Genomic DNA, 17,702 nt, shown 5'->3' on the forward strand with positions numbered 1-17,702 from the left:
CCTGAGACACTATCCTCAACAGTGTCGCTCCGCGTACGCTCTCATCGTACCTGACCGGATGGAATTGTTATAAAACATTCCACTCCACTTACAGCCTTTCGTTCCCTTCTTTCGACATCCTAACACTCTCCAACTTCATTACATTTGCCCATTTCATCCTCAAGATAAAATCATCCACCATCCAGGTTTACATCAGCGGCATTAACTTCTTCGTCAAAATATCCTCAGGGGCCCCCTGTCCAGCCTCGTCTCACTCACACATAAGCATGCTACTGAAAGGCCTACGTAAGGCCGAACCTCGCCCCACGACGAAACGTTTGCCCCTCACTTCAGACCTCCTCGCCCGCTGCATTAGTACTCTCTGCTCCGGCTATCTGTCTCCACACATTGACAAAGTCCTAGAGTCAATGTTCTTGTTAGCTTTCAATGGCTTCCTACGCTGCTCAGAATCCCTCCTATCCTCCTTCCCTCCCCTCGAACCCTCTATCCATCCCTCTCACACATCGTCGATCCTACAAATTCATTCTGTTCAATAAACCTTTCTAAATTCATATCAGCATTTGGCGTGGTCTATGTTAGTGAATTAGAGAGTATGACAATTTAATTCTGCATATAGAAAAAAGACAAGACAAAACCAGGATATAATCATTAGCTGTATATACGTTGCGTATTATTGCATCTTTCAGGGTCTGGATGGAGGAAATGTTTGCAGAAGTAAGTTGGAAAGTACTTCTCATTAGTGGGTCACAGACAGTAGATTATAGTTTCAAAGATGTCAGGGAAGAAGCAGATATAACTGCTTTCATTTTGGGCAGTGATAATTGTCAGAATTTGTCTTGCTTTATCAGATTTTACAATTATTTTCCTTTCTACTGAAAATGGATGCTGGTCAGCTATGAACAATATGTAAAATTACAGGAAACTGTTTTTAAGTTGCAAAAATAATTGCGAATTTCAACTGGCAGAATGCATTTATATATTGATTAATCATTTGCTTCTGTATTCAGTGATATTCTGATTGTGAAACCATTTAATAACCCAGAATGTGATTATGGTGTCTACTGGACACTGAAAGCTATTTTAGGCTAAATGTTTCAGGGAAAACTGAAATGGTGGAACATGAAACCTGATGCTCAGGAATGATCAGTCTCATGTGTTTAAAACAGACCATGAAAGAAAAATGTTTCTAATAATGAATAAAGTTGTTGTGGTCCTTTTGTTCTCCTACAGTCAGATTGACACACTTGAACTTGCTGGTGAATCAGAAAACAAACCAAATATAAAACCTCATAGTGACACACTTGAGTTTTATCTGTTATCTGTCTTTATTCCTGTATGAAACTCCAGTCATGTTGTGATATATCACATCAGTCTGACCCACTGCAGCGTCCAATAAATAACTAAGGCCGCTAGTCAACTGATGAAAGACTACTGTGAAGGCAGCTATCATGGGTCCTCGCTCATCGCTTCTCAGAGATCGTTCCTCGATCCTCAGCGCACAAATGACAGAACTGGAATGGCCTGCAAGATCACGGACAGGAACGACTTCCAGTTCGAGCGAGGAAATGACAAATAGGAGAAATGAGAAGCCCCTATATACATACACAAGGGCTGATTACAAACAAGACACTAGTTGGATGGAAGGGTGAACGGTGGAAAATAAAATAAGTGGTGGAAATGAAAAGTAAAACACAATGCATGAGGGTAAAACTTTTGGTATCAACATGTTCCTTTTTAGGGTGCTTTGTGAAGAGCTCCAGGGAATTTGGGCATAGAAACTAAAAGCACATCTTCCACGTTCAGAATAAACTTGAGGGACTGGCACTGAAAGTCATTAGACTGAGTTTGAGCATAGCATTTATATATGATGGCAACTTCCCAATATGGGCCTCATAGGAGTCCTCATAACAAAATGAATGCTTTCAAAAGCCCTTGCAAATATGCAAACACTTCAAATTGGAGCTGTTAGATAAATAGAAAGTAATCATGACAACCTTGAGTGTCTCCTCTAGAATTAAAAAATAAATCCCGGTCATGTTGGAAATAACTGATACCACATTATGAGAAAGTCTTCGCTGAACCCCATCAAATGATTCAGGTGACATCATCAGTTGTGTTTCAAACATGTTCTTCAACATCTTTATCATTACTGTGTGCAGGTTGGATCCACAGCACCTCAACATTGTGAGAGATGATGAACAAGCTTTCTGTTTGGACACCTGCCACTCCAGCTCAGACACCCTTTGGCAGAGCTCCTGATTGGCCTTGGATAGGTCAGCTGACCCACAGTCCTGTCATTTTTAGCTAGGTAGGGAAACAAGGAAAACATAACAAACTGCTTAAAGAGAATAAACCTTGAGGCAAGAACATGCAAAAAGAGTGCCGGTAACATTTTTATTATTTATTTCACATTGATGAATTAGTAGCTAATGGATTTTGAGAAAGTATGGATGATGTAAACAAATAACCCTGGCAGCCTCCACTGATTTGAAAACTGCACAGTCAGTGGGATGGATTTTAAATAAGAATTATTCACATCAATACATATTTACACTCTTCAGTAAATCTCTCAACTGCTTAGATTACAAACTACAAACTTTTGCTCTCAAGTCTTGTTTGGAAGTCTTTCAACACTCTCGGTGAGGATGCTGTTTAATCAGGGACCTCACAAGGTGTGATCATTCACCATGGAATATCTTATAAAAAAAATAAAATCTATAAAGCAGTTGAACATTTCTGCCATTTGGTACCTCTGAGACTCCCCAATGGAGCGTCTTTTCACAGAAGATTTATAGTCTCCCCTAGTTTGCAGCTTTACACCCTCGGCTCTGCTGACAAGTCCCTAATCTTTGTTTAAGTGTCACTCAGCTCTTCATCTCAGCAACATACAGAGACAACATGCAGATGGAATTAAGACATGCCATTTTAGATATCTTGTTCACGCATATATGTCATGTCAAACACTGTGACCAAGCAGTTGGCTGACAGTATACCTCAGTGTGATGGCAGCCTGATACTGGTCCCTGGCCTGCTTTAGTTTCCTGTGTAAACTGCTGTCAGTTAACACAGTCTGCTCCACGCTCTGGGCCAGCCGACTGTTATCCCCTTTGGCTGCATTCAAGGCCTGTGTGGACTCCAGCTACCCACACAAACCACCCACACATGGTAAATACAGGCTTTTAGTTATACAAGCATGTTAATGTCACCAGGTTAACCAATTAGGGGGACCCAAGGCAAAGATGAGCTATGGGACCCTGCTAATCACTTCTTTCTCCCTCTGTTTGTGCATCGTGTTTGTACCCTTTCAACTCTGAATTACATGAGGCACACAGCAGACTATAAATGGCACCTCCAATTACATGTTGCCCAGAGCCCAGTGCACTGACTCACAACAAAACAACCCACCCCACTGTTAGTTGTAATGTAATGAATAATAAATGCAATATCAGTCGTATTAGCACAATATCATCGCTGGTTCGATTCCCGGACTCAGCATGTCAAAGTGTCCTTGATGTGCTGGTCGGCACCTTGCATGGCAGCCACCGCCATCAGTGTATGAATTACTGTACCCTGTATTGAATTACTGTAAGCTTTGGACAAAAGCATCTTCTAAATGCCTGAAATTAGAAGCAACTGGTTAGCTTGATTTAGCATAAAGAGGGGGGACCAACTAGCCTGGTTCTGGGCTGGGTGCTGCAGTGACATTTGGATTGTCATCTTCCAGGCAACCAGTGGAGTCTCCAGGCACACCGTCAACATCTACAGCAGCTTTAAGGCTCTTATATTTAAACTCCATGTTTTTTAACATGTTTCGTCTGATAATATAACAGATTGTAACAGCTGATGACTTTACTAGGCTCATTTAAAAATACCTTATTTGACACACCCATTCTACTCAGCCACAAACATTACAATTGGGAAGTCTAAAGCACATTACTGATTTGAAGGAAAGTCACTTAGAGACATTTCAAAGCAGTTACAGGTCCCAAGATCAACTGTGCAAACAACTGTTTGAAAGTATAAAAGTTTGCTGCTGATCACATGGACAAAGAAAACCCTTTCTGGAGGAAAATGATGAATGAGGATTGTATCCAAATTCTTCAGGAAAAAACAAAAATCATCAGCCAGAAGATTGGGTCTTGGGCTGAGTTGGGTGTAGCGACTACCACCCTGTGGCTCTCACCAAGGAGTGCTTTGAGAAACTGGCTCTCCAGCACATCAGAGACAACATCCCTGCTGGCCTGGACCCTCACCAATATGCTTTCAGAACCAACAGAGCCACAGATGTTATACCTACTGCCCTTCACTCGGTCTTCACATACCTGGAGAATAAGAACAGCCACATCAGGATGCTGTTTGTTTCAGACTTCAGCTCTGCATTCAACACAGTCTAACCCATGAAGCTGATTGGAAAACTAAACACTCTGGGCTTGAGTGCATGTTCTGCAACTGGATATAGGACTTCCTCACAAGCAAACCCAAGAGAGTTCAGATTGGCAGTCACACCTCTACGTTAGTGCTCAACATGGGAAAAAAAATATATCAACCAAACAAACCAGGCTGTGACACGAGTACAATACTCACAACAAAATAATCTGAACAATGGACATAAACAGAATTTGGTACATTGATTAAATGACTGTGTATGTAAAAGATGTGGCATTGTGCAGTTCCTCTCAGTTCTATGGAGCATTTTGGCATCTATATCTTAGTTTTATGGTGCACAGCTTCACTGTTTTGGTTCATTGTCACCATTCTTTACAATATCAGGCGAGTTTCAAACCACAACAGGCAGCTGAGAGCTCTTAAAAACACAACACTACCTGACCACCATAAAAACAATAGATGGCTGATAACTGAGGAACACAGTGGGCCATTTAGCATCTAAAGAGCCTGAGATTTCATTGAGGAGTTGGCATGGACCAAACCAGAGGGACTGCAAATGAACGTTAATGTTGCTCTGTAGTAGCTGGACGTTTAAATACTCAACTGATTACCAACTGTATGAGGGTATGTACAACTTCATAATACACAGCTAGTTTCTACCACCCCAAGTGTTCATACATCCTGTTAATGCAGCTCTAAATCTATTTACCCCAGCAGTTAAGTAGTTGAAGAAAATCTTCTGTAACAGTGTATGCTGCATCCAACCATAAACACACAAACAACCACACAGTCACACGCACACACATAAAAACACACATGGAGAAAATCTGAACAACTCAGCCCACATTTCCACATTTTGGCACGAATTATCGAATCTATAGTATGTATAAGTACATCCGTATTGATGTAATGATGACAGTACCAGTGAGCTGTCTTTCAACTGTTGCTGCTCTGAAGCAGCCACCTTTCCCATGAGCCTCCTGGTCTCATCCTACTGACTCTGTAAAGCCAACCTCCTGCTGCCAAGTGACAATGAGAAAGCTTGAGGAGAGAGGGAACTGGAGGGATATTTTGACTGCTGTGTCATCATCCAAAGAAATAAATAGTGCTGCGTTTGTTGAATTAACCCTATTTTTAAAATGCTCCAGGTATTTCTTCATTGCATCCTCTTCTTCTTGGACATGCTCAGCTAACCTAGTAGACTCTCAATGGTTCACTCCAGTAGTTGCCTCTGAGTGGCCGCTGCCAAATCTCTCTGCTGAATGTCAGACTTGACTTGTATCATTGTTTGAGTTGGTTTGGATCGTAGCACAGAGAGACAGGTTTCATTACATACTGATACAAAGGAAGAGTCAAAAACTGAAAAAAACATGATTCATTTCAGAGACAGTTCGCAGAGACCAACTGAGATTTTTAATAAAGGACTAATATCAAATATCAAACTATGCAAACTAATATATCTGTCTAACCTTTACTGCTCTCAAATGTTAGAATGTCTGCCTACCCCACCAACACTCATCTCTGATGCAACCTTGGGGAAACATGAAAAAAGAGAGAAAGACCAGAGCCGGATGTTGTGCCTATATGTGTGACCCGAGTTACAGCTGTTCCATCTGGCTGGGACCTTAATATAAAAATCGAATTATGTCACATTTTTATTGTTAGTATGCATTATTTTGCCAGCGTGAGGAAAGAACTTTGGATGTGCATCCTTCCCATTTTGCTGATTTTCAAAGCTTTTGTTTGTTAAAAAATAAAAGTGTAAAAGGCTGCCTTATCTGTTTTCCTATTTGAGCAGAATGTGATGGTACAGGACAAAAATCTGTGAAATAAATGCAACTTGGTGGAATTAAATACTAATCAGACTGATGCTCGAAAAACAGCAAAGTAGATTTGTATTAGTTTGACATAACCTGATATGTGTGAATGATAGCTGTTATGCTGATCATTATTTCAGTTAAATCTCCCAGACCTGTCCCAAATGATCATGTTTCATCTTTGAAGTTTCCCAGAATTACATCAACATTCCTCTCTCAAAACAAACATTGCTGATGTGAGTCTTGCAATAAAAAGTACAGTTTTGAATACTTACACACAGAGCATCACTTTTCAGTTTTCCTGCTATATATAGTACATCATGGTCACACCAATACAACAGTGCGATATGTGACATCAGCACTCTCGGTTATCTGCCACATTTTTCACATTGATATCATGAGTTAAAAGTATGAGGCTTGACTGATAAACGTTAGACTCACAGCTTCAGCTGCAGACTAACTGAACGTGTTGGTGCCACCTGCAGCTCAGTCTGAAGTCTGAGGTTGTGTCTGGCTGCCATCAACTGCAGGTAAACACGACTCCTCTCAGGCTGAAAGATTCAGAGAGAAGAAAGATTTATCCTTTGTGTGTGTGTGTGTGTGTGTGTGTGTGTGTGTGTGTGAGTGAGTGTGTGTGTGAGAGAGAGAGAGAGAGAGAGAGAGAGAAAGAGAGATGCTGGTGGAGTTGGAATTAAAGTTGAATTAAAATCTAACAAAGGATACTCTAAAGTAAGCTTTGACCGTTCATTCATCCAAATTCAATGAAAACAACTTTGTCAGAACACTTCCTCCTCTTTGACTTCTGTCGTAGTGTTTTGGATTAACTGATGTCTAAAACCTGCACTCTTCATTGTAATATTAAAAAACACATAGACGTAAACAATGACAGGATGATTCTTTCTTCACTCTGCATCTTTCAGGCTGACAGGGGTTGTGTTAACTGGAGGCAGCCAGACACAACCTTCAAACTGAGCTGCAGGTGGCACCAACACATTCAGTCCATCCCTCACAGAAAACAGCTAGCTGAAGGGCTGACATGGTTAGTTGTACAGATGCTTTTGAATGTCATATGCAACTGAGAGGGAAGAACTGTAAGTATGTCAAAATAAGCAATTAGAGGGCCCAAGACTTTGTAGAACTTTTCACTTGATCCTTTAGGGAAATATTAGATTTTTTTCAATTTATAAAAACATGATTATATCCTGAAGACATGAAGATACTTTAGGCGGTCTTGGTGATTCCCAAGTATTCTCCTTCGAGCTATTAGGTTGGCTATTGGAGCACCGTCCCTGCTGTTAGTCATTTTGGTAGCATCCCCATGGACCCCAAATATTGCCACTGTAGGGCCGGGTTGCATATTCAAGACAAAAACATCATTTAAATCTTGAATATAGAGGTTGGAAATTCCTACAATATTGGGCATGACCAAAACATGTAATGCCAAATCTGACTTGGCTAAATTACAGCGATCACATGTTTCATCTGTGTTTTGGTATATTTTAGCCAATCTGGTTTTACTATAGTGTGTACAGTAGAGAACTTTCAACTGAATCAGATTAAAAAGTGCACAAGAAGAAGTTCCATTCACCCTGCTCAGAGCTGTCCCAGGTACTGTCAGCTATATCAGTCCCTGGTTCTTCCTCCCATTCCCATGTTTTCCATGACACATTTTTGAATGACATGATTGTATCATATATGAAGAAAAATGCCCCTTTTTTCTCCTAGTTGAGAGAATGAGGAACTTTAAGTCTGAATGAATTGACAAACCTGAAGATAGACGAAAAAGTTGATTGAAAAAGGTGATTGTTACATACGGGGCTTAACAATGAAAACTTGATCAAATGTCTGTCTGAATTGTTTCTAAATCCTAAGAGTAGGGCTTACTATTGTGCTGGAGGTGAACTGGGACGGGGGGAGAGGAAGCCGTGCTGTAAGCAGTGCAGGGAGTGATGCTTACGCGAGCCCACCCTTTTGCCTTTGCCTTTCAAGGATTTCTTTAGACAGTCATGGGGTTTTACCTCCCCATATGCAATTTGAAAACAGTTTATAGGTTGAGCAGAAGAAGGACATTGGAAAGAAATCCAAAGATCATCTGCAACAAAACAAAGCAAACTTGTCCAGTACAGCAAACAGATTCGATTCGACTCTGTCAAATGCGTTTATGAGTTTACGAACGTTGACGATTTAACCCTTTCACAAAACCTGCCTGATTGCTTGACATTATATCTGACATTATGGTGTCTATTTTAGAGGCCAGAAGATTCCATTACACCTTCACATCTAAAGTGAACAGTCTGAGATAGGCACAAATCCTAGCCACAATCCACTTCGTCTTTACCGGACTTCAGGAGAACAGTACTGGCAGCCTCTGTGAGGGTCTGTGGGAGAGCTGACTGCTCAAGAGAGTAGTTAAACATGTTAAGAAGCAGAGGAATCTGCTGTGAAGGGAAGCGTTTATAAGACTCGACCAGAAAGCCTTCATGCCCTGGGGCTTTACTGGTTTGCATGTTTCTAGTTCTAGAACTCAATCCAGTTCTTTGGACTCCTGTAATCTTTGAGTCATTTAGGTTCCCCAGATATCCTAACACAGAAGACATGTCTTAGAGAAATTCTGACGTGTATAAATCTGAGTAATAATCCTTAAACGTATCATTTATTTTTCTGGAAATATATTGTCAGTTCTTGAGATGCTTGTCTAATTGGTAAAGCCTCACACTATTAACGGATGATATCAGTGTGGAAATGTGGGAGATCACCAAGATTGTTATTGACGGGGAGTGCTAATGCTTCATTTCACACAATTGTATTGGTGTGACCATGATGAACTGTAGATAGCAGCAAATTAAAAAGTGATGCACTGTGTGCAAGTATTCAAAAGAGTACTTTTTATCACAGGACTCACATTAGCAATGTTTTGTGTGGCATAATCTTGTTTGAAAAAGGGAATATTGATGTAATTATGTGAAATTTCAAAGATGAAGCATAATCATTGGAGACAGGGCTGGGAGACCTAACTGCAATTATTATCAGCATGATAACAGCGATATGTTCCACCTCCCATCTGTATGCAGACTCATCCCTGCCCTGGATGAGACCGATAACTTAAGTGTCATCCTCAAGGCAAAAAAAAACAACTATTTCTTGAGATCTGGTTTACCCCTAATAATAATGAATAGTGGTGACAGTTGGACTGTGTTTTCAGTGTAATGTGTAAACATTAGTTACAATCACAATGTTGGATTATGTATATTATTTCAATGAATCACTCACTTATACTGAACTTTATTAGCATCACATTTATTCTTGTTGCTCTTATTATTCATAAGGTGCCTAAAAAGTAAGATATTAGCAGTTGTTGTATTAGTGTTAGGGGGACGGATTGATGTGTCACAGTCCAAGCTGGTAAGTAGTGAGAAGCAACCCATTAGATTATTTTCCGATTTGGGAACATTCTCTGGACCCCCACAGTGAACGTTAAGAAAACTTTCCAAAATTACGGTCAGGGAAAGTTCCCCTAACCTCCAGGCAACTTTCACAGAGCAACTAACTTTCTTACATTTGCTGGGAGTTCAGTGGCTGCAGTGATGGGAGAAGCGTCCACATCCTTCATCTACTGAGTGAAAGCAGCACTGTCCACATGTTATTTCCTCTTCATTGTAATTGATAATTTAGGCCTGCGTGTTTTCAGCTGTGCTCTCCTGGGTGAGGCCTGCCCTCATAGGAATTTTGTCAACAGGACATATCTACTTTCTGATCATGGGTGGAAAAAGGAATGGTTAGAAGTCATTAATTAAACATGCAACGTTATGATAATGTTTGAATAAATGAATTTTGTTTTTTTTATTTTATTTTGTTGCTTACAATAAGAATGTTTCTCTGTCTTATCTAAATGCAAGTTCATTTCACCTTCTTCCACAGCAGAGGTGGTTGTTATTCTTAAAAGCTAATCAGCACTGAGCTCAGCAGAGACTGATAACAACTGAAAACTGTCCGAGGTTTAGATCCATAAAGCGCCTGGCAGATGTGGAGTCGCACAGGTGCAGACATAACCATGGCAGGGGATATCTGGCGCCATCTCGCGGTAGAAATGTAAAGCACAAGCGGTGCTCTGGTATAGATGTTTCACTTTCTGTTCTGCTGAAACGGGCCGGCAAGTGTGAACGCCAGAACCATTTTCCTCATTGTCAGTTGAGCGTTGTTTAAAGATATCTGTCGATGGATCCGGAGGAAGCGACGCGCACATGCGGCCTATGGTGAGATTTAACTCGATGTGAGAGTTTCTTGGGGGTGAAACACGAAGTGACATTTAAAAAATCTGTTTAAGATCGATTTGATCAGAATGTGGGAGGCTGTGTCGGAAGTAAACAAGTGTGGACTCGGAGCCGCTCTTAGGTGGAGCTCAGTGAGAAAAAAAGGATTTCTGTCAGTATAATTTATAAAGCTTTTAAAACGAACAAACTCTTGACAACATACAACCAGAAGTAAGATCAAGTAGTTAAAGCCGCACTCCTTATATTGTGCCAGTAATATCTAACCATGGCATGTTCTGCTTGAGCTGGCAGTAAGTGATTGTAACTATCAGGGCGGATCAGCCAAGACATAAAACTTGACATCAATGGACCAAACTGTTCACTTTCACTTTCAACGAGATCAGTGTTTTTCCAACAGGTGAAAGAGAAAGGTTCAGCAGTGGGAGAAATCCTGTTGGTACACTGATTCAAACATTTCACAGAGTTTTGTTTTGTTTTTGTTTTTGTGTTGTTGTTTTTTTTTGTCTGTGATCTGTCTCGTGTATTACAAAAACCAGTCCTGCTCTCTGAGTCAGTAAGTACAGAATTGAAATCAGTAAATTGTGAAAGTCCCCAATAGTGAAAGCTGTATCCACCCATACTCTCAAGCTCAGACAGCTAAAGGAACACTACGGCAAAGGTCAAAGAGTGCCTTGTGACCTTTTATCTTTGGAGTTTTAGTGTGGCTCCAATGTTGTGGTGTACTGTAGATCACAGGTTTTACTACATGAGCACAATGTTTGGAAAAATGTCATCAGTATTGTTGTAAATATATCAGTTTAAGATTAGAACCATCGACAATCATGGCATTAATCATGATGACATGTTGGCAAAATAGTCTCACATTTTTATCTGTTCTAGAAGTACCTTAAAGGGATATTTCTCAAGTTTTTTAATACTGTTATCGTCATGGGATCGAACACATATGCTTGCTTTATGCAAACATGTGTTTATTATTATTGTAACAATCCAAATCAACGACAAATACTCTCCGGAATATTCTTCCCAATAACCGCAAAGGTACTTCATGCTCAAATAATATGCTGATAGCACAACATGGCAAAGCCCAACAAGTAACAAAGGATGGACATATTGACCTGAAGGTAACATTACTTAATACTCACACAAAGTAGTGTCCAATGATACAGTGATGATAGGCAATCAAGCTGTAGCCACCCATTTAGCTCTTTAGAGTTGTGTGTGTGTGTGTGTGTGTGTGTGTGTGTGTGTGTGTGTGTGTAAACTTAACTTTCCCCAAATAGACAGGGCAGAATATGACCCTCTGTCCTCCTCTTTCTTAAAGCCACAAAGAGGTTGCAGAAGCCAACTTCGCTCTGCATGAAACACACTGCAGCCGCTTCTTGTGTCTCTGTCCCGACTGTGATGAAGCCGTTCCCAAAGATCAACTGAGCCAGCACAGAGAGGAGCAACACACACAGGTTTACATACTGTACACACAAAAACACACACACAGGCACTACATGTCAGTGTATTCTCTGCAGGTTTAACTTTCTTGTTTGTTTGCAGGTGAGATGCTCCAAGTGTAACCGGAAGATGGAACGTTGTCGCCTAGCAGATCATCAGGTGAGTCCAGGGGGGACTTTTGTCAGTTGTGGCAAAACGGACAAACCCATAGAATAGGTTTACTAAAGAAGCTTCCTGTTACGCTTCATTGTAAGCCGCTTTGTTTTTGCTCCTGTCTCTTTAAGAACCCCCTGCTGAACACACGTCACTACTGTCGCACAGTTGAAACGTGAATTGAAACTTCCATGTGTTCATCCGCAGCGCAATGCATGATGGTGCATTTTGCTTGGTTAGTGACCATCGGTTGTACACTACTTTTCACGATGCATTGTGGGATACTTTGAGTGCACTATATAGGGAGTAGTGAGTGATTTCGGACACAGCCTCAGTCACACTCTGTGTCTCTGGTCGGCTCCAGCATGTGTGCAGCTTCCAGTTAGCTTCGCTTCTAGTTTGACTATACTGTAGAGATGCACCGATCAGGATTTTTGGGGCCGATCACCGATCACCGATCACCAAAAGCAGTATCTGCCGATCCCGATATTGCCGATCACCGATCACAGCGTCAAATCCATAAATTTTTCTATATTGTTGTCTTTTGTAACTCTCATATATATTAAATTAATGATTCTTTTTACACAACATTGACATTGTATTATTAAGTATAAAAATTAGGAGATGAGAAAGTATCATGAATTGACCACCGTTTTATTGCAGGCTGAGGCAATGTGCAATATTTCACACTCTAGAGACTCTCTTAGAGACAACTTGGACTCAGCTTACATAGAGTAACTGTAGCTTACTAGTGGGAATGCATGCAGTTAGGGAGGGAATTTTGTCATTTTAGGGGCAAGTCCATTTGGCCTTCACTTTTTTTCAGGGGCACCAAGGCCACATGACAGGGCACAAAGGCCACTGAGTAAAATGTGTTGATATACCTTTCAGACCGATACCATAACATCCTAATTTATAATAAGACATGGATTGTGTATTAAAACATTTTTTAATACCAAAAGCAAGTTAAAGTTACATTAGAAAGTAGTTTTTGTTAAGTAGGGTTAGAGTGAGGTGATTTTTGTGACACCACACTGAATATTAGTGTTATTGAATATTTCTCCCAATAGAAATTCCCCCAAATTATGGCAAAGCACATTTTTTCCAAACAAAAAATTGTAGAATAACCAACAGGAGACCACTGATGTGTGGAGTGATTTTGGTGACACTACACTCTGAATAAAAGTGAAGTTATTGAATTTTTTTTAGTTTCTCTTTTCGGTGTTGCACTTTGTAGACGGTCCCTGCGCCCTCGTCTCACAGCCGGCTGACCATACAGACCAGAGTTAATGTCCAGCCGCTCGTTTTGATTAACATACGGTTGTAGCTCGTTGTCTACCTTACTACGGTAGAAAAGAGCCGTCGTTTGTGTTTTAACAAGGTTTCACTTATGAGTTATTGATCCGAGAAGTTCGAATCTGTGAATATATTTCCTACTTTACCGGACTAAATCCTACCACATAAGTCAGTTACGTATCATCGTTACGCTGAGCTCGCTCGCTGTGCTGTAAGTTTCGTTCTTCTGTTTTGAGACGCTGCTGCTGTTTGAGAGGCTTTCACGTGAGATCATCGTGATGATGAGACTCCACCTGCGCGAACCGCGGACTCAATGAAGTTACTGTGAGTGACTACTGTGCACTCAGGTGGCTGTAATTCAGGGCAAGCTCGCTACGCTGACCGGGCCAGGGGCACAGAGGCCACTGTGGCGCGGGGCAACGGCGGCCATGAAATTCCCTCCCTGCATGCAGTTAATGCACTGTCTTTATACTTAAACGTCATCTGATCGGCCTGATGTGATCTATTTTGAGAACTCCGATCAAAACCGATAGGGGCATTATCGGCCGATTGCGATCGGTTGCCGATCGATCGGTGCATCTCTACTATACTGTAGATATAAATTATGCTAATTCGTGACAGGATGACGTACCTGTGATGTGAAGAAATCACAGAACTGAAGGCGGGACTACTTTACTGACTATCTTGTGTCAGTAGTCAGAAAATTTCAAAGAAGTCTTCAAGGATCGATAATATTGATTTGATTTCAATTCTACTTTTTAATCTCTGATTTAAAGCAGCATTCAGTTTTACCTAAATATAAGTTTTAAAAATGATTTTAAGTGTACAATTTCTTGTAATGGAGTGACTGGTGTGTCTGTCACAGCCTGCCCAATCACTTGTAGCTTAAAATCTGACTTAAAGTGAGAGGGAAGGATCGCAGTGTTACATGTCCACTTCAAGATGAAAGTTTTCAAGAAAAAACATTGTTATGAAGTAATATGTTATGTTTATAGTCAGCACATGCATTATGCCTGACAAATTGTTACAAACCTGGGATTTGTATTTATGACAGTGGTGTTACACTCAGTACCTGTGCTGGGCACCAAATCACCCAAAATGCCATTTTCTACATGATGTTTCTTTATTTTTTTGTAAAGGTGTGAAAGTCTCCAGAAGAGCAGCACAAGCTGACTGAATTGTTGTCATAGTTAAACATAGTTTAACGCCCTGTTAACGCCTGCTTTTGTTTCCCAGTCCGATGAGTGTGTGGAGCGTCCACAGAGCTGTCACTTCTGTGAGCTGGAGCTGCCGTGGAAGCAGCTAGACGAACACCAGCTGGTGTGCGGGAGTCGCACCGAGCTCTGCAGGGACTGCGGTCGCTACGTCACCCTGAGGGATCAGGCCGAGCACGGCTTAACTTGCTCAGATACTGTCAATGGCGCGGGTCCTCCTCAGACTACTAGTAAAAAACCAGCAAACAACAGTAAGGGAATGTGGGATTAAAGGCTTTGACACAAACCCAAATTAACTTCCAGAACACACATTTAACTACTACTATGCTTCTTCTTCTTTCTTTTCACAGCAACATTAACAGTGAACTGTGGCAGATGTATGGCATCGATCCCACCTGAGGAGGTGGAGGAACATGAGGTATACGTGATTGTTTTTTTGTATTTTTTTACATACTAGTGCATTGCCTGTAGGAAGTATGTATTCCCGTAGAAAAGTGGGAGGTTAAGTAGCGTTTTCATGAATGGCCAAATGAGGCTGTGTTTGAAGGTGGGACGTCAGGTATATAATTGGCCGTTTTTGACTACTTTTGATTTTACCATTATATTTCACCTTAAAAACGATTTACCTTGCCTTGTTTTGTGTCATTATTTTCATCACAACCTCACATGTGTGACTGTAGAGTTATTGTTTCATTTTGACATACTGTATTACCACAATGGACCTAAAATCACAAAAAAAACATAAAATCCGAGTAGGTAAAAGTTAGATTTTTTACTGTGAAAACCACAAATATGTTTAACGAACCATTTTTATTACTTATTATGTAAATATAAATTGTTGTTTGCTAAATTTGTGCATAAGTTTTTGAAATTTACAAAGTTATATATGTAACTATTTACAGGCAATGCCTCAGGCTCAGGTCTCCCTCAGCTCCTTCCTGCCTGCTTCACATTCAGCAGTCTCCTCATTGTTTTGACTCACAACACAAAAAAAGGACTCCACTACACACTAAACACACTACACTGTAAACACACTACACCAAACGCTGCATAATACACTAACTATACACTCCAAATACGCTGTCACAAATCTCTCAACTCTCAAAACTCGTTGTCTCTATCACCGTCACTGCTGCCGTCACTCTTTCGCCGCCGTCCCTCCCACAACTTTAGCACAGGACTTCAGACGGGAACAGACTCGGTACGGACTCGTTCAGTCTCATTAATCCACAACAGTCAGTTTAGATGCACAGAATGGGACCGAACCACTGCAGTGATTAGCTCTGGTGCACACGTGGCTATGGTGGCTATGGTTGACAATGCTAGTGGAATTGGTAAATACTTTATGAAATAATTTGTTAATTAACGTTGTAGTCCAAACAAATCCGACGTTGCACACCCTTAAATCCCGCAGCAGCCATGTCGAAAATCTCAGGTCAGTCTGGTCCTGATCTGCAGAGACACACACACACACACACAGACACACAGACAGACAGAGATTCCTTGCTTTTATAGAGAGATTGGTGGAACAGTTCCTGCAAAACAAACATAGGTTATGTGCTACATGAAAAAACTACAATTAAATGATAATGTTTCTGGACGTGTGAATAAGAAATGATTGGACTTGCCAGATCATGCCAAAATGTAATTAAAGCAGAAAAATAAAAGAGTCAGTAGGTTAACAACATGACTTAGTAATAAATTCATATTTAATGAACGTTTTTAACTTTAGCTAATTTTAGCCACCTTAAGCTATTGGTCATACCAGACCAAGTAAGGCTGTGGCGGTAAGACCCCAGAGAGTGTTTTGAATTGAGTAAAGGTGTGTTTCATGGCTTAGGAAAAAAACAGTAAACTTTGTTTTACAGCTGCACCACCAGACTACAGAGCAGCTTCTTCCTTCAGGCTGTGAGACTCCTCAGTTCATCTTCAGCACGCCACCATAAAAAAAGTGTTTTAATATCATGACTAATTTAACCCGGATTGGACTTCATCTGACCTTGATCTTCATAGAAATCGCAAATCCACCATCTAACCCTAACCCTTTTGTAGGTCATATAGAGGCATCAGTATTAAATTGCGACTGTTTCAGAACCAGTGAAAGGTTCCTTGGTACTTGTTGTACCTTTAAGCCCAAATCCACTTGCACAAAATCTTTTCAGTCCCCGGTCAATAGAGTTTAACTTTTGTCTGTATCCTCTGAACCAGCGGGAGTGTGTTCCAGCAGACAGGTCTGATGATGAAGAGGATGAGCCAGAGGAGGAGGAGAAGGAAGAGGACGATCTCTACAGAGGAGGGGCCACTGCTGCCAGTCTAAGCAGCGCCTACAAGGTAGCCTCCCTGTCAGACAGACCGAACGGTGGTCCCTGGGGTGATAGAGGTGACCCAGACCAGATTAGCACCTGTCCCCACTGTCATCTGGCTCTGCCCCTGTGCACACTGCGTTGGCATGAGGTAAGCTTCCTGCATCACACAAGGTTTGCATGTACATGATTGAATAGTTCACATGGTAAGAGGTGTTCCCCCCTGCTCTCTGTGTGTTTGTAGGTGAAGTGCCAAATCCACATTCTCTTAAAGTAAAGAGAGAGAGCTACTCAGAATGGATGTGCTGCTTCAGTGATCTTTGTTCGATGTCTCAAGAATGGAAGAAGAAGAACAACAATTTAGGCTGTTCAAATATAAATTTATTACTAGCCTTCTTCAGTTTCTTATATCTTCTTGAAGGTTTACATTTTGTTTTTAGTTTTGGTCACTTTTATTTTTAGTTAGTGATCACATGACTTGCAGTGTGCTCACATGAAGAGAAAGTGGTTCAGAATATCACCATCTGTAAGTAAATTTAACACTCCTGACAACTTTGTAATGTATCAGTGTATCAATACAAATACAGCTACTGAACTACTGATGCTAGTTGCCTTTTGTAAACCTATGAATGTAATGTTGTGAGAGGAAATATCACACACAGCATTTTTCATTGTCAGGGACCACTATTCATCTGACCAGACAGATACAGTTGCTCATGAGATTGACTGAGGTCGCACAGTAGCAGCAAAGAAAAAACACCACCGCTCATCCATTTAAGTTTGTATAGAATTGTATCAGATTTCAAGTACATATATATT

At 40.8% G+C, this 17,702-nt stretch overlaps 1 protein-coding gene across 1 annotated transcript; it reads left to right on the forward strand.

Annotated features, from left to right (window-relative positions):
* The first annotated feature begins 10,334 nt into the window (after nucleotides 1-10,334).
* xaf1 (XIAP associated factor 1) lies at nucleotides 10,335-17,485 on the forward strand. The gene is made up of 7 exons (XM_030408880.1): nucleotides 10,335-10,456; nucleotides 11,796-11,931; nucleotides 12,020-12,076; nucleotides 14,603-14,831; nucleotides 14,931-14,998; nucleotides 16,789-17,034; nucleotides 17,128-17,485. The coding sequence occupies exons 1-7, from the start codon at nucleotides 10,419-10,421 to the stop codon at nucleotides 17,158-17,160; spliced, it is 807 nt and encodes a 268-aa protein (XP_030264740.1). The 5' UTR covers nucleotides 10,335-10,418; the 3' UTR covers nucleotides 17,161-17,485.
* Nucleotides 17,486-17,702: the final 217 nt, after the last annotated feature.

Source organism: Sparus aurata, chromosome 2 (genome assembly GCF_900880675.1).
Source record: "Sparus aurata chromosome 2, fSpaAur1.1, whole genome shotgun sequence".
Classification (NCBI taxonomy): Eukaryota; Metazoa; Chordata; class Actinopteri; order Spariformes; family Sparidae; genus Sparus; species Sparus aurata.